Source organism: Lutra lutra, chromosome 3, assembly GCF_902655055.1.
Source record: "Lutra lutra chromosome 3, mLutLut1.2, whole genome shotgun sequence".
NCBI classification, from domain to species: Eukaryota; Metazoa; Chordata; class Mammalia; order Carnivora; family Mustelidae; genus Lutra; species Lutra lutra.
The window spans coordinates 84043602-84068346 of NC_062280.1; the positions used below are offsets into that span (position 1 = coordinate 84043602).

A 24745-nucleotide genomic window follows, 5' to 3' on the forward strand; every position below is an offset into this window, starting at 1 on the left:
CCGGTCTTGGAAACTCTTTATCTCTCCATCCATTTTGAATGTCAGTCTTGCTGGATAAAGTATTCTTGGCTGCATGTTCTTCTCATTTAGTGCTCTGAATATATCTTGCCAGTCCTTTCTGGCTTGCCAGGTCTCTGTGGACAGGTCTGATGTTATTCTGATGGGCTTTCCTCTGTAAGTAAGGAGACTCTTTGTCCTTGCGGCTTTCAAGAGATTGTATCTACAATTATGATTCCTCAATTTGACTACGAGGTGCCTTGATATTTTTTTGGAATCTATAATCTTGGGTGGAGATCATTCGGCCTCTAGTACATGAACACTGGTTCCATTCACGAGATTGGGAAAATTTTCATGAAGAACTTGTTCCACTATATCTTCTAGACTTCATTCTTTCTCCTCCCCTTCAGGGATTCCAATAATTCTGATGTCGGAACGTTTCATGGCATCATTTATTTCCCTGATTCTGTTTTCATGGCTTCTAAGCTGTTTGTTCCAGGCTTCCTCCTGATCCTTTCTCTCTGTCTCTTTGTCCTCCAGATCACTAATTCTATCTTCTGTCTCAGTTACCCCAGCTTTTAGAGAATTTAGATTAGATTGGAACTCATTGAGAGCATTGTGAACCTCATCCCTGGTAGCTTTCAGCTCTGCCCTAACATTGTGAACTTCATCCCTGGTCGCTTTCAGTTCGGCCCTAATCAATTCCGTTTGGTCATCCATGGCTTTCTCCAACCTAGCTATTGCCTGGATAATTGTTAGCCTGAATTCTCTTTCCGACATATTGTCTATGTTGATAGCTGTTAGCTCTGTTGCAGAAGGCCCATCCTCTGTATTTTTCTTCTGTTGGGCATTTCTCCTTCTAGTCATTTTGGTGAGAGATGACTGAACGGATGTAGCTGGATGTATCGACCTTGGTGCAGTCAAGGTGCACCCTGGAATGCTTCTGAGCAATCAGGGTTCGCCACCCAAATGAGAGCAAAAAGAAAAGAAAAAAAAAGAGAGAGAGAGAGAGACAGGAAAAAAGGGAAGATAAAAGAGAAGGTTCAGCCCAAATGGGCGTCAAGGTAAGATTGATGAAGTATACATACAAAAACAGACAAACAAAAAGACTGATAAAAGTATATGACAAGAGAAAAAAGAAAAATATATATATATGTATATATAAGCAAATAAAGGAAGAACCTCATCAGAAAGAACCCCAAGTGTAAGATTATATACTATCAGGACAAACACAAAAATACAGAAACACTGGCAGAAGAAAACGATGGGAGAGTGGTTATAAATTCTCAGTGTGGGCAAGGAAGGTTGTTTTGATTCTTCCTGGATGTATCTTGATACTTTGTTAAAGGACTCAACTTTCCTAAGATAAAGGGGGATTAAAAATTGGTTTACCTATAGGGGTAGCATTGATTGGGGAAAGGGGATTACCTTGAAGTTTAACTCTATATGAATATTAGAAAATAAAAATAAAAAAGGAATAAACTAGACTAAATTAAAATTTAGAAAAAAATTTTAAAAAATAGAAATGCAAAAGAAAAACACAGGTGTATGTATCAAAAAGTTCAGGTTAGAAGGTTATTATGGAATTTGATGTACTGGACATCTCGCTGTGATGGTAAATAGGTTAAAAAATTATCTATATATAAAAAAAAAAGAACCAGAATAGTGGAAACAAGTTAAAAATAAAAGTTGTCCTATGAAGTAGTGGTGGTGATTCTCTTGTAGTTTTTTTTTTTTTTTTTTAAGATTATTTATTTATTTATTTATTTATTTGACAGAGAGAGATCACAAGCAGGCAGAGAGGCAGGCAGAGAGAGAGGAGGAAGCAGGCTCCCTGCTGAGCAGAGAGCCCGATGCGGGGCTCGATCCCAGGACCCTGAGATCATGACCTGAGCCGAAGGCAGCGGCTTAACCACTGAGCCACCCAGGCGCCCCTCTTGTAGTTTTTTTTTTTTCCCGTTTTCTTCCTTGTTGGTTTTCTGAGGGAGGGGCCTGCCACGTGGGTTTTCAGTCAATGATGTTCCCTGAGTTAAGTCCTCCCGCTCCCCTCAAGGGGGTGGGCTCTGAGGAAGCCAGTTTTTTTCAGGCTTTTGTTCTCTGGAGGTTTTTATGTTTGTTCATTTTTTTTTTTCTCTCGCCTTGAGTGCTTTTGATGGTTTTTGTAGTTTTAGAGGAAAGCAAACTGCACCCTGACCCCTCTCTCAAAGAGAAGCCTCAGTCTGGTCCCCTGTGGGTATTGCAGAGTCCATATAAATTCCCCCTTGGCTGCTGGCAGAGCAGTTTCCTAGTCGCGGTCCCTGGGGATGCAGGATCTTCTGCTTGTACCCCAAACCACGGCAGCGGTGGCTGTCTGGGCAGCTCCTGACCGCCAGAAGTTCCAAGCAGCGATCGCACACTGAGATTTTCCCGCTGGCCTGTGCTGGGAGTGCCTGGTGTTTCTGGGTCTAAGAGCGCAGGGCTTTTGCACACCTCTCTCAGGGGAGGCTAATGGGTCGTGCACGTCTCAGGCTCTTGAGAGCAGGGCGCGGGCCGGAGAGCACCAGACTGGGCCTTCACGTACCTCTCTCAGGGGAGGGTGAGGGGCACCCGCGTCTCAGGCTCTGTAGCACCGCTCAGCGTTCTGCAGGCTGGCGAGTCTTCCAGCCCCTCAAAGGAGCCGGACCCCATGCGTTCTCCAGCACGCTGGCGGCTCAGGGACCAAGACCTGGTTTCTCCAGCACACTCTCTCTGGCTCACCACCAGGGGAGGCTTTCCTGGGTCCGGGGACTTAAGCCCCTGTCCCTAGCTGCCCTGATTCCCGCAATCCCCCACCCCCTGCAATCCTTTGCTCTTTCTGAGTGCTTTCAACCAGTCTCCAAGTTAATGCTGGTCCCCAGATGCAGGGGTATTACTTTCCAATAGATCGCCTCTGGTGGTGACCTTCCCACTCCACTTTACCTGCCCACTGGCGTCTTCTGCCCCTGTAGAGCTCCAGAAGTGTATAATTCTGATCTCAGGCTGATTTCATGGGTGATCGGAGTTCTTTGATAGGTAATCAGCTCACTTTAGAGTATAGGTTGAAACGGGGCCTCCTCCTACTTCCCCGCCATCTTGTCTCCGCCCTTCTCTTTTATTTCTGATTTTGAGTCCTCTTTTTATCTTGATGAATCTCTCTAAAGGTTTATCCAATTTGTTTATCTTTTCAAACAACCAGCTCTTAGTTTCATTGATAACTTTTCTATTGTTGGTTTTTGTTTTTGTTTTTTCTAATCTTTCATTTGTTTTCATTCTGATCTTTACTTCTTCCTCCCTTGTACTGGCTTAGGCTTGTTCTTTTTCTAGTTCTTTTAAATGTAAATCAATTCTTAACTTGAGATTTTCTTGTATCTAGGGTAGACCTGTATTGCTCTAAACTTTCTTCCTCAAACTGCTTTTCTCTGTCCCAAAGATTTTAGAACACTGTGTTAACATTCTCATTGCCTCCAAGTAGTTTTTGGCTATCTCTTTGATTTCTTTGTTAACTCATTATGCTGTTCAGTCTCCAGATGTTGTTTAGTCTCCAAATGTTATGGTTTTTTCCTTTTTTTTTTTTCTTGTGAGTGGATTTCCTGTTTCATACCATTGTGCTCAGTAAAGATGTTTTAGATAATTTCATTCTTAATTTATTGAGACTTGTTTTCTGGCCTAATGTGTAACTGTCCTGGAGAATATTCTACATACACTTGACAGGAATGCTTTTGGTAGTGTTTTTGGATGGAATGATCTGTAGCTATCTGCTGAATCCATATGCTAAGTCTGTTAAGGCTGGTGTTTCCTTATTGATTTTCTGACTGGATAATCTGTTGATGTAAGGGGTGTTAAACTGTAATTAAAATGTAATTATAATTATAAAATTATAGTATTATGGGTCAGTTTCTCCCTTTGTGTCTGTTAATATTTGCTTTATATATTTAGGTGCTTCTGTGTTGGGTGCATATGTATTTACAATTATTGTATTCTCTTATTGGATTGATCCCTTTATATGATGTTCTTCTTTGTGTCTTATTACAGTCCTTGTTTGTTTGTTTTTTTTTTACGGTCTGTTTTGTCTGGTATAAGCATTGCTACCCTGGCCTTCCCCACCCCCACATTTGCATGGGCTTTTCCATCACTTCACTTTCAGTGTGTATGTATCCTTAGGCCTGAAGTGAGTCTTGTGTAGGCAGCATGTAGATGGGTCTTATTTTTTTAATCTGTTCAGCAACCTTATTCCTTTTGATTGGAGCACTTAGTCCGTTGACATTAAAAGTGGTTATTGATAGGTACGTACTTATTGCCCTTGAATTTTTTCTGTTTGTTTTAATAGTTCTTTTCTGTTCCTTTTTTCGCTTGCTCTCTTGTCTATGATTTTATGACTTTCTTAGTATTATGTTTGGATTCCTTTCTCTTTATTTTTTGTGTACCTCTTTAAATTGGTTTGTGGTTACCATGAGGCTCAACTGTATGTTAGCAGTCTATTTTAAGTTGGTAGTTGCTTAAAATCAAAAGCATTTTAGGTTAAATGTCCAACTCTTGATCCTGGGGCAGGTCTCTATCTTAGGGTTATGAGTTCAAGCCCCACATTGGGCTCCACACTGGGCATTGAGCGTACATAAGAAACAACAAAAATCATTTTAAAAGCACTAAATGTTTACTCTCCTCCCACTCTCACACTTTATGTATTTGATCTCACGTTTTACATCTTTTTACTTAGGATATACCTTAACTAAGATATAGTTGATTTTATTAGTTTTTATCTTCCTACAAGCTTATAATTGATTGCTCTCCTCCTTTTACTATATTTGCTTTTACCAATGAAATTTTCTTTAGTAATTTTTAAATTTCCTCTTAGGGCCTTTTCTTTTTTGCTTAAAGAAGTTCCTTAACATTTCTTGTAAGGCTGGTTCAGTGGTGACGAATTTCTGAAACTTTATCTTGGAAACTTTTTCTCTAATTCCAAATAATAATCTTCCTATATAGAATATTCTTGGTTGTAGGTTTTTTCCTTTCAGCACTTTGAATATTATGTATCGTGCATGTAGACCTTGGATTTGTCTTCTTTGAGGCTTCCTGTACTTCCTGGACCTGGATGTCTGTTTCCTTCCCCAGATTAGGGCAGTTTTCAGCTATCATTTCTTCAAATAAATTTTCTGCCCCTTACTCTCTTTCTTCTTTTGGGACCTCTAGAATGTGAACGTCAGCATGCTTGATGTTGTCCTAGTGGTCCCTTAACATATTCTCATTTTTTAAATTATTTTTCCTCTTTGCCATACAACTTGGGTCCTTTCCATTACTTTGTCTTCCAGATTGCTGATCCAGTCTTCCTTTAATCATTTATTCATTTCACTTACTGTATTCTTCAGCTGTGACTGATTCTTTTTTATATTTCTTATCTCTTTATTGAAGTTCTTACTAAATTCATCTGCTTGTTCTCACTAAGTTCATCCACTTGACTCCCAAGTTTGGTGATTATCTTTATGACCATTATTTTGACATCTTTATCAGTCAGATTGCTTACATAACTCCATTGGTTAGTTCTTTTTCTGAAGTTCTGTCTTTTTCATTTGGAACATACTCTTCTGTCTCCTCATTTTGTCTGATGTAGTGTTTGTTTATATTAGGTAGCTGCATCTCTTGATCCTAGAAGTAGCAGCCTTATGTAGAAGGCATCCTCTGGAACCCAGAAGTACAATCCTTTCGGGTCACTAGACCTGGAGCTTCAGGGCTGTTTTATGTGGGTTGCTTGCACATCTCTTGTCACTGGGCCCCGACTGCTGAGGGTACATTTGTCAGGGCTGGTTCCTGACCCAAATGGCAGCAATGCCTCACCACAACTATTGGAGGCACACCAGTGTGTGGAGCTGGTCCCAGCCCAGGTATCTGAGAGACCCAGCTGTGGCTGCTCAGGGCAGGTGGGTGGGGGTAGCCTCTCTGTGGCTCATTGTGAGATCCCACCAAGACTCTTGTGTGCTTGCTGGCGGGTGGGGTTGGTTCCCCTTCCCTTGGGTAGGACTTACTTGGAAGAATACCTACCTAGTGGGTGATTAATACAGTGCAGTTCCACAGGGGAATTTCCCCTGGCGTGGATAATGGTCCTAATGAGACAGATGAATAGTGTCACAACTGGCTCTTACAAGCATCTAACTAGCTTTCCTGAAGGAAAACAGGAAGGAAAAATAGTGCTTCCAGCACTTCCATTTCCAAAGAAAGCTCCTACAGATCCTTGTTCCTCCAGCACTATGTATGCCTTAGTGAAGTATACCTTCCCATATGGCCCAGGTGTTTTTCAAACTGTTGCCTCTGAGCAATTGAAATTGTGTATGTGCCCTATGAGAATAGAGTATCCAAGTTTAGTCCCTCTGGCTCTCCCAGAATTAAGCCCCCTCTGATTTTTGAAGCCATGCATTAATAGGGACTTGTCTTCCTGGTACAGATAACCAAGGCAGAGGGTGCCCAGTGTGGGATCTGAACCCCTCACTCCTCAGGAAGGACCCTCCACACCTTCTGCTGTGGATCGCTGCACTCGGTGTATGGTTCCTACCCCAACCATATCTCTGCCTCTTTTTACCCTTCTCAGTGTTGGCTTTTAAAAATATCTTCAGCTGCATACACAGACACAGAGACAATACCCCCCCCCCCCCCCACACACACACACTCCTAAGCTGCTAGTTTTCAGAGCATTCTCAGAGTTGCTTTGTATGTAGTTGCAGTCTTGTGTCTGTGGGAGAAAGTGAGCTCAGGTAACTTCCCTACTCTATTTTCCTGTGAAATCAAAATAAACCTTTGAACAGCATTCTACCTATTTTTATCTCTTCTTGCTCTACTCCTTTTTAAGTGTTTTCTTTTGAGGAGTTGTAAGTAAGGTACACAAGTAGGAAGAGGTAGAGCACCAAGAACTTTTTTTTATGCTTTACTTTTATAGACCTATATGACATATGTATTGGAACACTATATTTTAATAGAGCCAAGTGTGAGAATACCTTTCCCAAGCATTAATATTAGCTCTCCCATAAGAATAGACTCCAAATTAAGAAGTTTTGTTCAGTAATATCTCCAGAATGCCTAAGTAAACGTGTAAATGTTTTTCTGATCCACATTTCCCTAGATGCTTGCTTTAAATCGTGTAACAACATCACACCCTTTTATGACTGCAGCAGATCTGATGGAGGCAAACCAGTTGTGTAGCATGGACTCTAAAGCAAATATTGTACATGGTGAGACGCCTGTTTAATTAGTTTTTTATAAATTTAGGTTAACATAATGGAATTCTTTCAAAATTATACTTAACATTGGGTATAATACAGACTACTTTTAAATCCATGTAGCCTTTAACTAAGCCCCACAAAAGGTATTATGACTCCCATTTAAAGTGGAAGAATACTGATGCTCTCCCTGCCTTGTTACATTGGAAGTCCAGCTAAGACTTGTAATGTAGGTGTTCACATTGCATTAGGTGCCACTAGAGAGCCTTAGCATTGAAGGTTCACTCTCCCTTTGAAGAATCTAATGAATTTTCTTATTTTAGAAAAAAAATGTAAATATAATTTACAGGTGTTCAGGGTTTCTATGAATAGTCAAGGACCCCATGTGATTTAAAGTACATGATTGCAGGGGCACCTGGGTGACTCATTCTCTTAAGTGTTTGCCTTCGGCTCAGGTCATGATCTCAAGAGCCTTGGGTCGGGCTCTCTGCTCAGTGGGGAGCCTGGTCTTCTCTCTCTCAAATAAATAAAATTTTTAAAAATATATAAAGTACACAGTTGAAGGGCCAGTTTATGTTTATTACGAGCCATGTGATCAGTGCTTGATAATACTCTCTCTAATCCTTATAACATCTCTGTAAGCTTAAGAAGATTCTTAGTTTGCTTATATGAAAGCTAAGCCCAGGAAGGTTGAGCTGTTTGCTTAGGATTGTATAAGTAATAGTGACTGAAAGATAATTTGAACCTGGGGGATGTCTTGATCTCCTGCCACCCCTCAGAACAATGGTCTTTCACTTTATCATTCTCTTTGGAGGACAGTTATTTCAATCTTATGGATCAGTAAGTTAACATACAACTCATAATTTGTTTTCCTTTTACTATATAGGTCTGTCAGTCTTGGAAATCTGTCTTATAATAGCAATGAAACATTTAAATGACATCTATGAAGAGGAGCCCTTTAATTTTCAAATGGTCTATAATGGTGAGATGAAACTTTGATTTCTTTCTGACTCTATCTCACTGCCTATTTGAGGGTGTTAATGTTGTTATGCTTTCTATCCAGAGTTTCAGAAGTTTGTTCAAAGGAAAGCCCATTCTGTTTATAATTTTGAAAAACCTGTTGTCATGAAGGTAAGATTTAAGTTGACTGTTATTTTTCTGAATACAGGTAGATTTTTACATCCAGTTTGATTGTATGTCATATTTGAACTCTTACTAACTTTGAAACATTAGGTATTTATCATAGAAATTTTTTGTATGGTAGACAAAAATTAATCTCAAAATATTTGAATAATTCTAAGGCAGCCCGATATTTCCCAGTTTGTGGAAGTATACTGCCCTCTACTGTCTGTTTCTAGCACTGCATTATACAAAGAACTATACGTTGCAGTTCATCAGTAAAATTCTGTCCCTTTACAACCCAGGGGTTGGCTTTATAATCGTAGCAGTAAAAAGAAAAAATGCAGATATTAGCCATTAAAAAACTAAAAGATAAAATATGGGCTAGTGAGGACATCTAAAGTTTTATTAGGGGTTGGTTAAGTCATGAGTTTTTAAACTTGAGGAACTTCATTAGAGTATACCATTGTCCACTAGAAATATATGAGCCACATAGTGTAATTTTGGATTTTCTAGTACCAGCAAAAAAGTTTAAAAAGGCAAAGTTAACTTTAATGATAATTTTTATTTGGCCTAATATACCAAAAACATTTTAATCTATAATTGATACAGAAAATTATTAATGAAAAACTTCATTTTCTTTTGTATTTTTTGAAATTTCATGTGTTTATACTTAATTCACTAAGAATTCATTGGAATTACTTGCTCTTTAGATTTCATAAAATTTGTAGCTGAAGTAGATGTACATTCTCAATTGTTCCACTAACTTAAAATTTTCTAAATGATTCGAGTATCAAATTTTAAGTTAAACTTAATAATAAACTTAAATAAAATTAAAAATCAGGTTACACGAATAATAGTAGCCCTCTGTGGTTACCTTGCTGGACTGCACAGCTCTGGAGGACTTTATGGGGAAAAACATCTTTCCTTTCCTTCCTTTTCCTTCCCTTTCCTTCCCTTCCTCTCCCTCTTCCTCTTTTTCTTTTCTCTTTCTTTTTCTCTCATTCTCTTCCCTTCCTCCCGCCTGCATTCTCCTACCCCTTCCCTCCCCTCCCCTCCAGCAGTGGACCCATAAGTCCTTTATCATCCTTTATAGGCCTTAGTGGTCAGAATTCTGTTTCTTGTACCAAATAAAAAATGTGAGTACAGGGCATTACCCTTTCTTCAGAACAACAGGGAAAGTATCCTACTGAAGTTTGTTTTTTTTTCCTTCCTAATGTCCATGTCTGTGTGATAGTCATAGTTTGTGAAGGTTGTATGAATACAAAGGGTTACATGAACATTTAAATTCTTGAATGATTTGTATTTTGTACCTGGTCATTCTGTATTTTAAAGTATTTTGCTGCCTAGAAATATTTTAAATTTCAGTTTTATTCTGCCCCAATAATACCTGCAGCTTCAGTATTCCTCCAGTATTTTCTCATTTTTAGAAATGAATGGTGTCTATTTCTCTTTTCATCAGACTTTTTATGATACATAAAGAATATATTCCAGTGATATTTTTTACAATGTGGTTGTAAGAATAGAAAGCTCCAGAATCTATTTCACTGTGTCAATATTTTAATGGTTACTATGTCATGATTTAATGGTTTCCTTTTTTTGATATGCTAATAAAATACCTAAAACAATAATCAGGGTTAGAAAAGACATAATACATGAATATTAGAGGTGAGAGGAAACCGTAAACAACCCTTTTAAGAGGGGGGGAGATGGAAGAAAGGGAATTTTTGACAGGTTGTGGCATGCTCTGCAGACTTCTTAGGGAAAAAGGAGCCTGTCTTCTTTCCTTCATGCCCATACCACTCCGCTGAATCATTTATTTATAGGGTCGGCCAAAGAGGCTTGGTGTACTCCTAGGGGGTTTTCTGCCTCTAGCTTTTTTTGCAGCTGCATTAAACTTCTATATAGCAAAGTCTTACAAAACTAGAAAAAGGGAAAAAAAACAAACTAGAAAGAGATTGTAAATGCAAATTTGAATCACCTAGATAATTAGTTAAAAGTACTGGTCTTATTAGTTGTTCAGTTTTTATAGAGAGAACTAGAAGCCCTTCCCTTACGTACAAGCAGGTGATATGGTACAGAATGAGGATTGGAAGAAAAACCACATTAAGTAGAGTGAATTAGAGTTTGCCCTGTTCACATTCAACAATGCAGGGACAGATAACTGTATATTGATACTGCTTCACCTGATAGATAGATGAAGTTCTTATGAGGTTGATGAGAGTTTTTGATCCCTACTGATTTCTGTTAAGTTTTGTTTCCTGGCACTCTGTTTTACGGTTAACAGCAACCCTAATTGTTCTCTGGATTAATGTTATTATTTTACTTCCCCTATTCAACCTAAACTATTTCTTTCATCTTCCAGGCATTTGAACACTTACAACAATTAGAATTAATAAGGCCCGTGGAAAGGACTTCGGTAAATACACAGAGAGAATACCAGCTGATGAAACTACTTTTGGATAATACTCAAATTATGAATGCTTTGCAGAAATACCCCAACTGTCCTACAGATGTTAGGCAGTGGGCAACATCCTCACTAAGCTGGTTATGAATATAACCGGTGGCTTCAGTTACAAAGTTTCAGGCATACTTCTGTAAGGAACTCAAAGCTATTGTCCTTTAACAAGATATGTTACTACATTTTCTTATATTTATAAACATGTATTTTTGTATTTATGGGAGACTGTTACACATGTAGTGTCTTGGCTGTGTCTTGCCTTTGAATCATGAGCAGTTACATGATTTATAATTTCAGTGATTTTAGATTATGTTGTAAGTAGCAGTTCAAAGAAATAAATGTGACTGTTTTAGGGAGTGAACCATATGCTTATTTAACACTTGTCAAGTACTTATGCGTTATATTTGAAGAGTTCATTTAAACCCAGCAGCCAAGTGTTTTTACAAATCTTCAAGCAGTAAAGAAACAGTGGTAAGAGTTGAGGTGTACCGAGCAATCTTTTGGTCTACTGGGAGGTTCCACATTTTTTTTTGTTTTTGTTTTTTTCTATCCATGGAGATTCTGGATTCTATCCCAGACCCAGGTCTTTTAGTTCAGGAGACTGACCAGTTTGGCCAGAAGATAGTTCACACGGAAGAAAAAGGTGAAAAGTTTGAATATGAATTTCTTCCAGGCTTCTCAAAAGGTGGTACTTAATCTTATCACATATAGAAGAATCCCTTGTAGAATTTTTTAAAAGGCAAATTCTTTCCATTTCATTAAAGATTTCATGAAATGTTGGTTTATTATTTATTTATTTATTTATTTTTTTAAAAGGCAAATTCTTGGGCCTGTCATAGGCCCAAAGGATCAGAATTTGTCTTTTTAACAGGGACTTTAGGAAATGCCTGGAAAAACATTCCCGCAATTAATGGTAAGTGTTTGGCACTATTGACTAAACTTGCATCAAAAAGTAAATCCCTAAAGGCAATGTAGAAATGCTCACCTTATAAATTTAGGAGTCCGGGAACTATTTTAGGTACCTGTTTAAAATGAAATTTAATAAGCAGTTGCTAAGTTGTTAGTGACTTCCATTTATTTAAGAACATTTGATTGCATAATGTTTTCAAAGACAGTCCCTGTCCTTGTGTATTTCATAATCCTTTTAACTATCAAGTCCCCTGTGATATTCAGGGACTGTTATTTACAGTTGAGAAAAAACTGACATACTAGTGGCAGTGTTCAGAATCACACAGGTAGAGAATGATTGACACACTCTGGAATTCAACTCAGGTTTGACTGACACCAAAGCCCCACTGTCAAGAGTTTAAATTCCTTAACAGTTTCTTGCCGTATTTTTTTTTTTTTTTAAAGTATGCTCTAAGAAATTATTTACCAGGTTTTTCAAGAAGTGTCAGGTATAGAATGGACTATAATATTTCTGTGTGTAAAAAGTAGCTCTTCAGTTCAACCTATTTTTTTGCAGATGTAGCTGTTCTTTCCCTGCCTTCTAAGTCTTCAGATCACTGTCATTTACTTTTCAGCAGTGTTTCAGTAAAGGTAAGGCTTGCATACTGGTTCTATGCAATAATCTACAGATTTTAGGGGATATTTTGCCAAAATACTTAGCATGGTAGCATCACTATTACTGGAAGCAAGGATTTTACACATGAGCTTAAGTTTTCTCTCTAAAAAAATTTTCTGAGCCATTTTAAGGAAGTATTATCTGTTTTAAATGCACTCACTGTGAAAGCATCTAAAGAACTTGATTTCAGGATTGCAATTCACTAGCCTAAGATTGCCATTTTCTAAAAGGCTGAAAGCTCTCATCTGCCTTCCTGGTTACAGAAGACCTGCAGAAGATCCATCAACACCCAGTATACAGATTGTAAGACTATAAGTAGCAGGGTGGGTTTTCATTTTCATTGAAGCAATTCTTAAATTAGAAAAAAGGTTAGCAAAACAGAGTGTTAGAGGCTTCAGTGCAGTTTTGACTCATGTGACCCTTCCAAGTACCTTATCCAAAACAGGATCTTCTTCTCTAGTTCATGTGCACATGCATGTGAATGGCTCTGAGGAATTAAAACTTGCTGGTCCAAACATACAGTATCTTAATGCTATGTATGTTGAGTATATACTATGTATTAACTTCCCAAAGAATCCATTTTGCAGAACATGCTGTGGAAAGCAATTTCAGTCTTTCAGTATAGATTCACTGCATATTCCACCACAGTTTTCATTTTCACGAGGTTTAGAAGCCAGTGCAGGTTCTTTTAAACCACTGTTACTTAAGCGCTGTTCTTTCCTTCACCTTTACCTTAAAATATATTGAGAATCCCATTGGTGTGAACTGTAACACAGCTCCCACCGTGGGGCTTTCCATCCCCTCTTTTAAAAGCCATAGGATAAACAAAAGCCTTGGCAACATTAAAAATATAAATGAAAGCTAGCTTCCTTGACAATTGCGCTTACTGATCACCCTAAGTGAAAATACCAGAATTCTTCCATTGAGTTAGTAAATTAGTTAACATCCTTAGGAAGTGTGGTTTGTATCTTTGATGACTATTTCCTAAGCCACATCTTTCTATTTCCCTATGAAAAGAAGGTAACTAATGCCTGCTAGCCTCTGGTTTCCTAAAACTGGCAAGACTAACATACATACTTTGTGAATACAGTCTTGGGTAGTAAAGGGGGGAAACGTCAACCCTTTACAAACTTTCACCGCTATCCCCATTCTTCCATATCTCAAGGTGTGAGCCTCACCATAAATGACAAAGCTACTGTTCCCCTCTTGAAGGAAAATGTATAGCTAAAGAAAAACTGCATAAGCAATCATATACCATATTCATTTTTTTATTTAACTCGAGGATGGAATGGGGATAGCATACATTTTATTGTACAATATTTAACAATCACTTACTCAAGGTGGAGTTTTAGGGGCTTTTTTTTTTTTTTAGCTTTTTGTTAAATACTTGCAGAAAAAAATAGCAAGTACAATTTGACAGTAGTACAACAACCTGTGTCCAAAACACTGACAAGAATTACAGAGTAAAGCTAAAATAATTGCTTACCAATATTTTGAGAGGTAACAAATAGGATATGGATTGAGACTGCGTAAAAAATGTACTGCTGGTTGAATATCTGAGGTAAATGATGTTCAATCAAGATGCTACTTGTATCATTTTGCCCATAAATCAGTAAATAATTTTATGCACATTATACCAAATGTTTCTAAAAAGTAATTTTTTAAAAAGGTAAAAAAGAGAAACTGGAAAATATTTGTGGAGAAGCATTTTTTTTTTTTAATAGTAAGTTTAATTCCACTTAAACTTATCATCTGGCCAGGGTATTTTTTCCCCTACCTGCCTGCATTTTACTTAAATGTAGCTGTTATTTAGGATTGGAAAGGAGGAAGAAAAAGGTTCTTTTTAAATTTTATGTAGATGATTCTCTTTTTAAATTCCAAACTTGTTGGGTTTTTCTCCTGATTATATTTTCAAAACATCACCATGAAAGATAGTGCAAGTTCATGGGACCAACAATTTTGAGGCACAGTCTCTGTTCTGGAATTCACAAGGTACCTGTAATAAACATTCAAACAAGAGTCACACTTCACATGCTAAAAACTTCCTAGCATCTAAAATACATACAAGAGCTGTGCAGGGCAAAGACTTCGAATAAAGCCAAACACTGGTTAATCCATCAGTCCTATGGCAGTTGATCATAAAGCATTCCTTACATGGAGATTTGGGCAAGGTAAAGAGTGGAAGTTAGAGCAGCAGTTCTGATGGGTATCAGAAAGGCAAAATACAAGACTAATCATAAGGAGCACCATACACATGAGGAAAAAATTATTGGGGTCTCAGTTCACCCCCAAACAAAGAAGTCATCGTTTTTCTCATTCTTTGATCTTTCTTTTTTCAGTATCCCTAGCTCAAACTTTTTGTAAGCTTGCCCACTCTATGCTGACTGTAAACCAAACATGAAAATGCCCTGCAAATGAAAGTTTTAACAAGATTAGGTATCAGGACAGGTAGTCATTGGAACATTCTTATTTTACTGCTTATAAAAAGTGTTTTTCTATTAATATAGTTTTCAAAAGGATACAAGTCTTAAAGTTGGTTAGCTAGAGTTAAGTACAATACCCAGGATTTCTAAAAATTTTTTCTAACATGAAGAGAAAACTATCTTGAATAACTGATCTTATAAAATTTATCACTAGTGCTCACATAAGCCAAACATTCATCATAATACTCCTTGTTTTTGTTTTGATTTTTTTCTTACTTTTAAAAATGAGATTAAATGTTTAGAACAGGTAGAACTTAGTCTTTAGGAGATTGACAATTTCCATGTGTGAACATTGTCAGTTTCTCATCTTGATTAGTTTCAAAGTGGAAGTTAAACCAAACCAATTGAGATGTCAGGTCCTTTTTGAAATAAAGAGGTGAACTCAACATTGAAAAGGGAATTCTTAGGAATACAGTGAAAACTTGGGTACATATGAGACCCAAGAGCACAAAGTTCTGCATGGTGTGTGGCACACAGACAACAATGCTGTTACTCTTCTTTCCTCCCTGCTTTAGAGTCTGTTGACCTATGCATTATTTATAAATTATATAATTTATTATTCCCAGAGATTAAGTGCACATTATATGTAAAATGTAGTGTACTGTGTGGTTAAAGAGCCATTTGAAGATAATACATTCACAGTGAGCTCCTAATAGTGACATGTAAAAAATTCTTTTATAAAATCAATGTATGGATTTTAAAATGACCTGACTAAAGTACATAGTGTAATACTGGCTATTTATTGGTCAGTAATCTAGAAATTCAGGAAATTACTGTTTTACTTTGGCCTATATAAATTTGAGGAACAATCCAATTATATTCTGATGCAATATTGTTTTGAAAAGCACTTTGGCACCTACCTACCATCAATTCCACTTTCTTATCAAGGATAAGGCATGAACTATCCTAAAAATTATAGTTGTTTCTGAAAGTAATTTACGGGAGGAGGCTAGGCTATATTACCTATATCAACATCGGTTACCTCTAAATGTCATTGCATATTTTAAGTTTTTTAAGTTTAACTTGTTATCCCTGATTTGTTTTAAAGCAGTAACATCTGAGATCTGTGCTTAAAATTTAAAACCTCTATCCTAGGATAATTCTTTACATATCACAGACATCAAATATTACTCTGACAAGATGGCACCAAGCAGAAATATAGTGATAAAGTTACAAGTCTCAAAGCAGAGAGTGAGGAATTCTGGATAATGACACTTCCTGAGGTGATCCTTAAACAGTGATTAAGAATGTCCCACACACTGTTTGGTGAAAAGAAATACACTACAATTTTACATATATAAATAGGAAAAAAAAATCTATTTTAAAAGAATAAAATGAAGAGCTTCCCAGTGTCATAGCTCACTTTAAAAAATTTAAATCATGCTTTAAATTTTCAAATATTCCCCAAACACAGCACACCTAAAAAAAAAAAAAAAATACTTAAATAGTATGCAATAATTTGGGAACTGGATAGAAGATGAAGCTCTAAACATGGGAAGAAGGGGAAAATGAACATCTTTTTTTCATTGCAAAAAACAGCACTTTTTTTCCTTAAATTACAAGCTAGCACAAAAAAAAGCTAAAACACTGCTTTATGAATGGTCACTTAGTGTTGGCACTAAGCATAGCTTACCTTTTTTTCTTAAATAACACAGTGAATTTGTAATACCTTGTTACAAAACATGGATCAATTTATTATTCAAAATTTTGTTAGTGTTTCAATTTTATAATTTAGCAACCGTGGAACTGAGGTATACCTTGTTGAGGGAGGTTAAAGTAATGCTTGGAAGCCTCTTTACTGTACCCCACTTTGATGACTTTGTTTATGTACACAGAACAGCAGCACACTAAACATTCACAAGCTGTGTCATATTGGCATTACAATAGTCATTTATAGAAACACAACAGCAAATGCAATAAAAACAAGTTACCCTTTTTAAAATCTGAAATGAAAAGTTTTTGATTTAAAAAAAAATAGCAGTAGTTCATTTAAGGAATTAGTGTCTTCTGACAGACATTAAGAATCTGATGTCAGTTTTCAAAACACTTGATTAGCCAGGTCCAAAGATCCTTGATTTGGAGAGGGCTACGTTCTTCATGTACACTTTTTCAAAAGTTTCTTTATAGAGTCTGCAGCTTTTCCAAGTCTCATGTCCTTCACGTCTCTTCTGAAGGCAATGCCATAAGTCTCCCAGAGCCACATTTTTAAACGTGAGGGTCGTCTTTTTGACATGTGCAGGAGACCTCCTACTCATTTCTCACAGAAAATTAACTGTAAGCAGTTTCGTTAACTTAGCAGCTCCAGCTCAGAGTCCTGTTTCACACTGTGTACACATGGTGCAACCATCATAGACTAGATTCTTTGGGAGGAAAGTCAACGTTTGTCACCATTGTGACCACTGTTACAATGTCCTCTGTGGTAATGATATTTGTTAGTCTTTGCATCTGAGTGATTCTTTCACCTACACATCCAGCTGATAACCTGGCTTCTGCATCATGATCCCAACATTCTTCTATTGTTTCACAGAGCATTGCCATTCCCTAAAAAGGAAAAACATACTCAAACACCACAGTCGATTTTGTTTTCTATTAGGAAACAATAAAATGTCCATAAAGAAACTGGTATGTGTGAGTCAAGTTCCAAGATTAGCCAAGTTAGATGTTATATGTCAACATTCACTTATGACTATCTATTGTATGTAGGAAATGGAAGAAAAGCACTAAGAAAAATCAAAATTCCTACAGCTTCCAAACTTCTGCGACTGTCATAGGAGGTAGTAAAATTTTTTTAATTCCCCAAATCCCCATATAAACCTGGTCAGTTCAATGCTAACCCTTGATCTGGACTCAAAGCCAAAGCTAAATTTGTTTTTTAACCAGTTTTATTGTTTTCTTAGTTAATACCAGCATTTCTGTCTTGCAGTTAAATTAAAAAAAAAAGGGGGGGGGTTAGAAAAGCATCCTTGAGATTCTCTACCTGGTTTTAATCCATGTTTCCAGTTATATTTGGACCAAAATAACCAGGGCAATAGTGTTCCATTCTTCACTTACCTAAGTCTCTAGTTTTAAGAGCATTCCTAAGAACCTCAACAAATTCCAATCCCAAATCAAAAACACGGAGAGCAGAAAACTGCTTTACTTTAAAAATAGCATCTTATGGGAAGCTGGTGATCATCAAAGTTACCCACCTATCCACATGCTCAGAGCCAGGTACTCCTTTCCCTGGGAAGATTTCCAAACGAGACAAACACAAGACCATAGTACTGTCAGCCCCTTAAACGTTTTATGACTTCACCATCTTCCCTTATAACCCTAAAATTCTTTTTTTTTTTTAAGATTTTATTTATCTATTTGACAGACATAGATCACAAGTAGGGAGAAAGGCAGGCAAAGAGAGAGAGGAGGAAGCAGGCTCTCCACTGAGCAGAGCACCCGATGCAGGGTCTGATCCCAAGACCCTGAGATGATGACCTGAGCCAAAAGCAGAGGCTTTAACCCACTGAGCCACCCAGGCGCCCCTAGCCCTAAAATTCTATTGTTCATAGAACTCTAGACAGAATATCCTGTATGAAGATAACCTCTCCAGAAAAACCGTCCCAGAAGAGAAGTGTGCAGAGATAGAAATCATTCCTCTGAAAAGCATTTTATTGGAATTTCAAATGAAAAGCTAACTGTAACTTACAGCATGTTTCTGCCAATAATCTCTTAAAACAGGCCTCTTTTTTTATGCACAACAACTTCCTGCATGTCTTCAAGAGATGGATGCTGGCCAATTTCCTCCTCGAATGGCAACATGTATTCATCTACAGGTCCTGTAATGGGTGAGGGGGGAAACAAAACCATTTTAATTCAAATCTTCCTGACTTCCAAACTGGAACAACCCTTCTGAAACATACTCTGTATCACCTTTTCCCAACTGTTAATGCTATATAATGACAGGAGAAAAACACTCTCTCAACTACTTCTACCACAGTATGACCAAATGCTAATTTAAGAGAAATCAAAACTCTACAATTTGGCACATAAGCCTGCTAAGTTTTGCGTAAGGAGCTTTCTCATCTGCTGTATGAGAACTGCCTATCTCCATACATAGATCGGACCACAGGGAATCAACAATATTTGCAAATCCAGGCTATAATATCCCTTTAAGTACTTCCCACAATTCAAATCAGACTGTAAACAGTGGTGATTCTATCTGACGATTTGGGGGTTAGTCTCTTACACCATCTTTATCCTGAGACACATCTTTACCCTCTACACGCTCTGCATGAGGAATGACATACCTCAGAGTTATACCTCCTTGCCCTCACAAAAGCTGCCAAAATAGTCTTTTAAAAAAATCACAAGCATACTCCATACAGGGTTCCCAATAAGCCTTCAGAATGTGCCTTCACAGACAAAACTTATTCACCAAAATAAATGGTTCCTTTTTTCTTAGGCATACTCAAATAGGAAAATGCAGTTATGAGTTAATACTATACTTAATAAGCACTTACCCTGACTAGGAACTTTACATACATTATTTCCTTCCATTTTACACCTCCACAGAATGAAGGTGACATTACCTCTATTATACAGATAGGAAAGAAGCTCAGAAAAGTTGCATAATTTGCACAAGGGCATACAGTTGTTAAGCGGCAGAGATGGATTTGAATCCATCTCTGCCGCTGAAGTCTGTGTTTTCAATCACTGTATGGTCTCCCTTGACAGAAACCACTCCACTAGAGACCGATTTCATACAAAGGGCTTGTATACAGACCTAAACCTTGCACAGATACTCCTACTCCTGGATGGGATATAAATTATAAATAATGAGTCATGAAGGAGGACACGTAAACTCTACCCTTTCTAAATGGAAGAATCCTTGATGGCCTGGATAGTCCATCTCTGCTTTAGCACTTCCAGTGACATTCTAAAGTGTCTGTTCAGCTCCTCCTACTCAAAATTGCTCAGCGCAATGGCACTCACTATGAGCCTGCAAGAAATTAAAGTATCAGGCCCCAACCCAGACCTACTGAGTCAGAATATGAACTTTATCAGGAGTTAGTACACATTAAAGTGTGAGAGTCACTGAACTTTGCCATCAACAAATTTTAAAGTACTCACTTTAGCAATGTTCACACTGTCCCCTCCTACCCCATTTTCTGACTTAAGGGTCAGAAATTCCCGTCTCTGCAAGTACTTCACAGCACATGCAAAGCATTTTAGAAATACCAGTACCTGTCCTTTTCACTTTTCATAAAAACTTCCCTGATAACCACTCTACTGCAAATGCAAAAATGCAAAACAAAGAATTTTTCACTCCTCTCAACTCCCATAACCCTCTCAATATCTTCAGGTATTATACTCGTCCAGAATAACTTACTGAATATCTAATACTAATGAATACTACACACAGAACTAGACAATTCACACTAACCTTAATCTAGAGTCAATTGTCCAGGATGTATTTTATCCCTGTAATTAAACTATACATTGCTTAAGGGCAGGGTCTTGTATATATCCCCACGACACCATATCCAGTGGTTGGTTCTGGAGAGTTCATATTATGAAAGTTTTTATAAAATGCATTTTCCTGTAACATCTGCCATCTGACCTATTTCTGCTTCCATAAATGCACATAATGTACTTCATCTTCCACTTTGAGCCAAACTACACTAGAATTAAACCAAACTGCTTCAGACTTTCTTGGGTCTGGATCCACCCCATGCCAAACTCCCAATCTTAGAAGAATGAATGGCTGTCCATTCCTGACCACTCTCTACTAAACTCCCTTTAAAACCATAGTACCCCAAACCAATTTTCACGTACCAGAGGTAGTCTGTCCTACAATGAGACACCATTACAGTACTCAGAAAACAAAGTATTCTTATAAATACATGTTAAGTTGGCTTACATATACTAAATTTCTTCTAAGGTCTTTTCACAATCTGCAGGAAGTTTTTAGGTAATTGTAAATTTTTTTAAAAAAGGATCGAGCTAATTTACATTTGTCGAGATGTCTGCTTTATATTTTTCACGTCCAAAAAAAAGTGCTGTAACACAAGTGAAGAGAATGGAGACTTTCTGAGAAGCACTGAAGACAGTACCTAGCACACTATAATTTTGTTAACACCAGGAACAGTATACAAGCTTATAATCAATCGATCCGTGCAAATATTTATAGGACTTAAACAAGGACTTACATAACAAAAACAAAGAATAAGAATCCTTTAGAACCAAGGTGTGAGAGAATATAACTAGCATTCATAATAACCTCTACATCAGCTCAGACTTTTAAGGCATTGAGGAGGCAGAATTTAACCTGTGGTATATCCAAAGGCATGCTCCATTTTGTGTCATGGAGGATGGACTGTAAATTCAGTCTGGTTAAGTGTATGTGACATCATGGGAGTTGATGAACAGACTCAGCCTTGAGTATCCTGGGAGGAAAATCCCCCAATCGGTTCATTTACCTCCTCTGGCCAAAAGAGTTGACTTTTGCAACCTGGGGGCAGGTAGGACCTGCAGGACCCACAAAGTAGCAGCCATATCCCTACATTTGGATCAGAGTTTCAAATCTAGGTTTCACCATTTACCACCCTGAAGCTAATATTAGCAATCTGCTCAATTTCTACTACTTAAAATTTGAGCTTCAAATTGCTCCTATATGAAACTAATAACTACCTCCAAAGGAGTCTTAGGAAAATCAGCTAACGGTATGTGAAGTGCCTAGCACAGAACACCTGGCAGTGGTAAAGGTGCCCATACCTTCCCTCTCCAGCCTGCCCCTATCCCTTGCCTCCTGAATTCTATTTAAACCACTACCTCTTGGAGTCTACTTAAAAAAAATTTGTACTTTGAAATATTACCTTTAAGTGTAATCATCCCTTTTCATGTATGTGTAGTAGGCAATGAGGCATTATCTTTTTTAAAAAAATATTTTTTCCCTTACCATCTGCAGCAGTACAGCGAGAAGCCAGTTCCCACAGGACTAATCCCATGGCGTACATATCTATCCTCAAAATGCATCCTTTGGAAGTTTATAGCACCCTCTAATACCTCTGGAGCCATATACCTCCGGGTACCAACCTGAAAAAAGATATGAAAGCAAACAATACTCATTCATTAACTTTATGAACATTTTAAGATTTTGTAAAAAGAATCAAAACCAAGTATGTTCTGCTGTCATACTCAGGTAAGGTAACTAAATTATGACCACCAGACTGCAGAGTCAAGGAGCATTGTATTCAAGTAATAACAGCCAAGACACTGGGAATGAGAAGTTTCCATCAGTAGGGACTTCTTAAAAAGAGTACTATGCAGCTCTTAAAAAACATGAGGTAAATCTGGACTTATACGGAAAAATTTCCAAAAACACTGTACAGCAAGGAACAAAAGCAGTATATATACTGAGATCCCTTTTTGGGTATACTCAATAAATATACCAGCAGACACAGTGCTGGCGTTGGCTTAGAATTTTTCCCCTTCTGGAAGTAATCCTAAAAACGATGGTGGTTTTGGTAGAGATAAGGACAAGAAAACTGTATTTCTCAATTGTACCTTTACATCCTGTTTGAAATGTGTCTTTAGAAAAAAAAAAAAATACTCCTTTTAAGGGGTTTCCTCTTCTCTGTATTAACAAAAAAATAGTAATATAAAACTTAAAAAGAATTAGCCCAGGAAAGAATGGATAAAACTTTTAAAAGTTCTATTTCTATAAAGTCTACGTATTATTTATTCATGAATTCTGTCTTGGCATTCTTTATTTCTGTCTCTAACAATTTGGTATTTCTTAGTATTGTAACTATGGTTACTAAGCTACTATAGCTAGCTTTGGTTGGTGCTTGACAATATTCATATATGAAAGCTTAAAAATTCTTATAGGATAGCTGAGTGGATCACAGATTCAGTTTCGGAGATCAAGGGAATGGCCAGATAATGGTATTCCAAAAAGCTCCATCCTTAGATGAGTGATCTCTAGATTGGAAAGGAGGACAACTATCTGAGAACACACATACAAAAGAAATGTCTAGAAAAAAAGCAGTCGATCACTAAAACTCCAAAGCTCAAGTTTTTAATTCATTTAATAATGAGAACGCTCTAAAGAAAGAAAGAAAAAAAGTAGCTCTGCTTCTTTTGCTCCTTTAACTGTACTATAAGCATTTCTCAAAAGTTTACTTTTCAAAGAAAAAAAAAAGTTTACTTTTCCCCTAAAGACAAATGTATGCTATCCAAAGTACTTTTCTTATAAAGTGACAACTACCTTTCCTTAGTATAAAATGCCCTCTCTTTTATAGTAAGATAAAAATCTTATTTTTCTCCAGGGTTCTTTATTTGCAATATATAAAGTGTACAATAACTTGAATTTTGAAATTTTCTGGTCCATGAAGTCTAAACTCAAGGATCCAGTGATGTAGGTAATTATTTTTACCTCGTCATGTAAGCTAATTGAGAGGGCAGTAAAAGATAGGAATAAGTCTCAAAATTTTTTCTTAAGAAAAGGGGGGAAGGGTTATGAGGTACCAGAGGATTAAACTGTCCCCCAATTTTAGTTTTATAATAATGACACAGTCAGCTCAGATGTTTGTCCCTAGGCTTCCTGCACTATCTCCCACCTCCATCACAGACTCCACAAGACTGCCTTCATTCCCAAACACATACGGTGTCAACTTTTCTAGAACTTGGACTACTGACTACTGGTGTAAATTCTTATCCTCAGTCAATATTGCCAAAATTTGTTATGCTGTGGTTCTTTAATAACTATTCTTGGAGGTCATAGGATATGCTGGAAAAATGAAAGCTTAGAACTAGATGACAAATAATTCCATGATTTGAAAGATGAAGTAATAATCATGCCAACTTTGTAAGGAAATGTCACCTTTCAGGTCAAACTGGTTTTCTTAATAAAAAGATGATCTTGCAGGCATGAAAGCACCACCTTTCCCTGCCTCACAGTTTCTGAGAATAAAATGTATGGATCATGTTTTTCTCCTGTTTGGCTTTCTTAAAGATTCCCACTGTTCAGAGTTCTTCATACAGACCTTGACTAGATAGAATTAATTAGGCTCTTTGCTCAGGGCTTTGTAAGTGCTCTGAACTGGAGAGAATTCAAAAAAAAGCTATAAAGTTGGTTAAAGAATTAACGAAGCACTAAAGACCATGAAGCAAGAAACTAATTGTTGCATGGAAAAATCAAACAGTAGATATTTAATACATACTAACATGAATAGTAACTGTTCTGTCATTCCTCTTAGGATGATGAAAGAATTAACGAATTAAAACTACTGCGTTATTACTAAGAACTCCCTAAGAATGAGGTCCATTTAAATGGATTAACTTGATTATTTTTAAAAATAGAATCCCATGACGTGTCTAAGGTTGTTTTATGAACTGACTGATCTAAACCACTTGAGTTCCTAACAGTCCTTCACCACACATGAAAATGTCTTCCTCAGCAAATTTAACATACTACTTTTAAGAGAGTCATTTTATATTAAATGCTGATTTAATAACCATCACAGTAATTTTATATCAATTCAATCTAGATATGCCATTCTAAGAAAATATGGGACAAATTATTTTTCTTACATTTTGTAGTTACCATCCTTACCTGTCCATGGGTATCACCTGCAGACTTGCCAGCTTCAAATTTTAACGCCAACCCAAAGTCAGCAATGCAAGCTGTCAGATTGTTTTTCAACAGCACATTTTTACTTTTGATGTCCCTTGCAAATAGACAAAGTATTCAAATTAATTTTAAACAAGTTACTTTTAAATGTTTTCAATGAAAGTGGGAAAAGAGGAGAAAACACTATTAAAGTATGACAAACAGAAAAAAGGAGGGAGAAAAGGCTTGAAAAACAGGAGTGACAAACTCTCCTATTCATAACATGGACAATAAGAAGGAAATTTCTCCATAAAGCAGTTTTATAAAGAGCTG

The 24745-nt window shown here is 37.1% G+C and overlaps 2 protein-coding genes across 2 annotated transcripts in view; one reads left to right on the forward strand and one right to left on the reverse strand.

Moving 5' to 3' along the window:
* ORC4 (origin recognition complex subunit 4) overlaps nt 1–11254 on the forward strand; it is a 95607-nt gene extending 84353 nt beyond the window's left edge. The window contains 4 exon segments of the mRNA XM_047722410.1: nt 7100–7208; nt 8083–8178; nt 8260–8327; nt 10681–11254. Coding sequence (XP_047578366.1) covers nt 7100–7208; nt 8083–8178; nt 8260–8327; nt 10681–10869 — 462 coding nt within the window. The 3' untranslated portion in view covers nt 10870–11254.
* Nucleotides 11255–13592: 2338 nt separating this feature from the next.
* ACVR2A (activin A receptor type 2A) overlaps nt 13593–24745 on the reverse strand; it is an 84277-nt gene continuing 73124 nt past the window's right edge. Inside the window, 6 exon segments of the mRNA XM_047722409.1 lie at nt 13593–17364; nt 18506–18543; nt 18546–18635; nt 21758–21834; nt 21836–21894; nt 24416–24530. Of these exon segments, the coding sequence (XP_047578365.1) occupies nt 17170–17364; nt 18506–18543; nt 18546–18635; nt 21758–21834; nt 21836–21894; nt 24416–24530 (574 nt within the window). The 3' untranslated portion in view covers nt 13593–17169.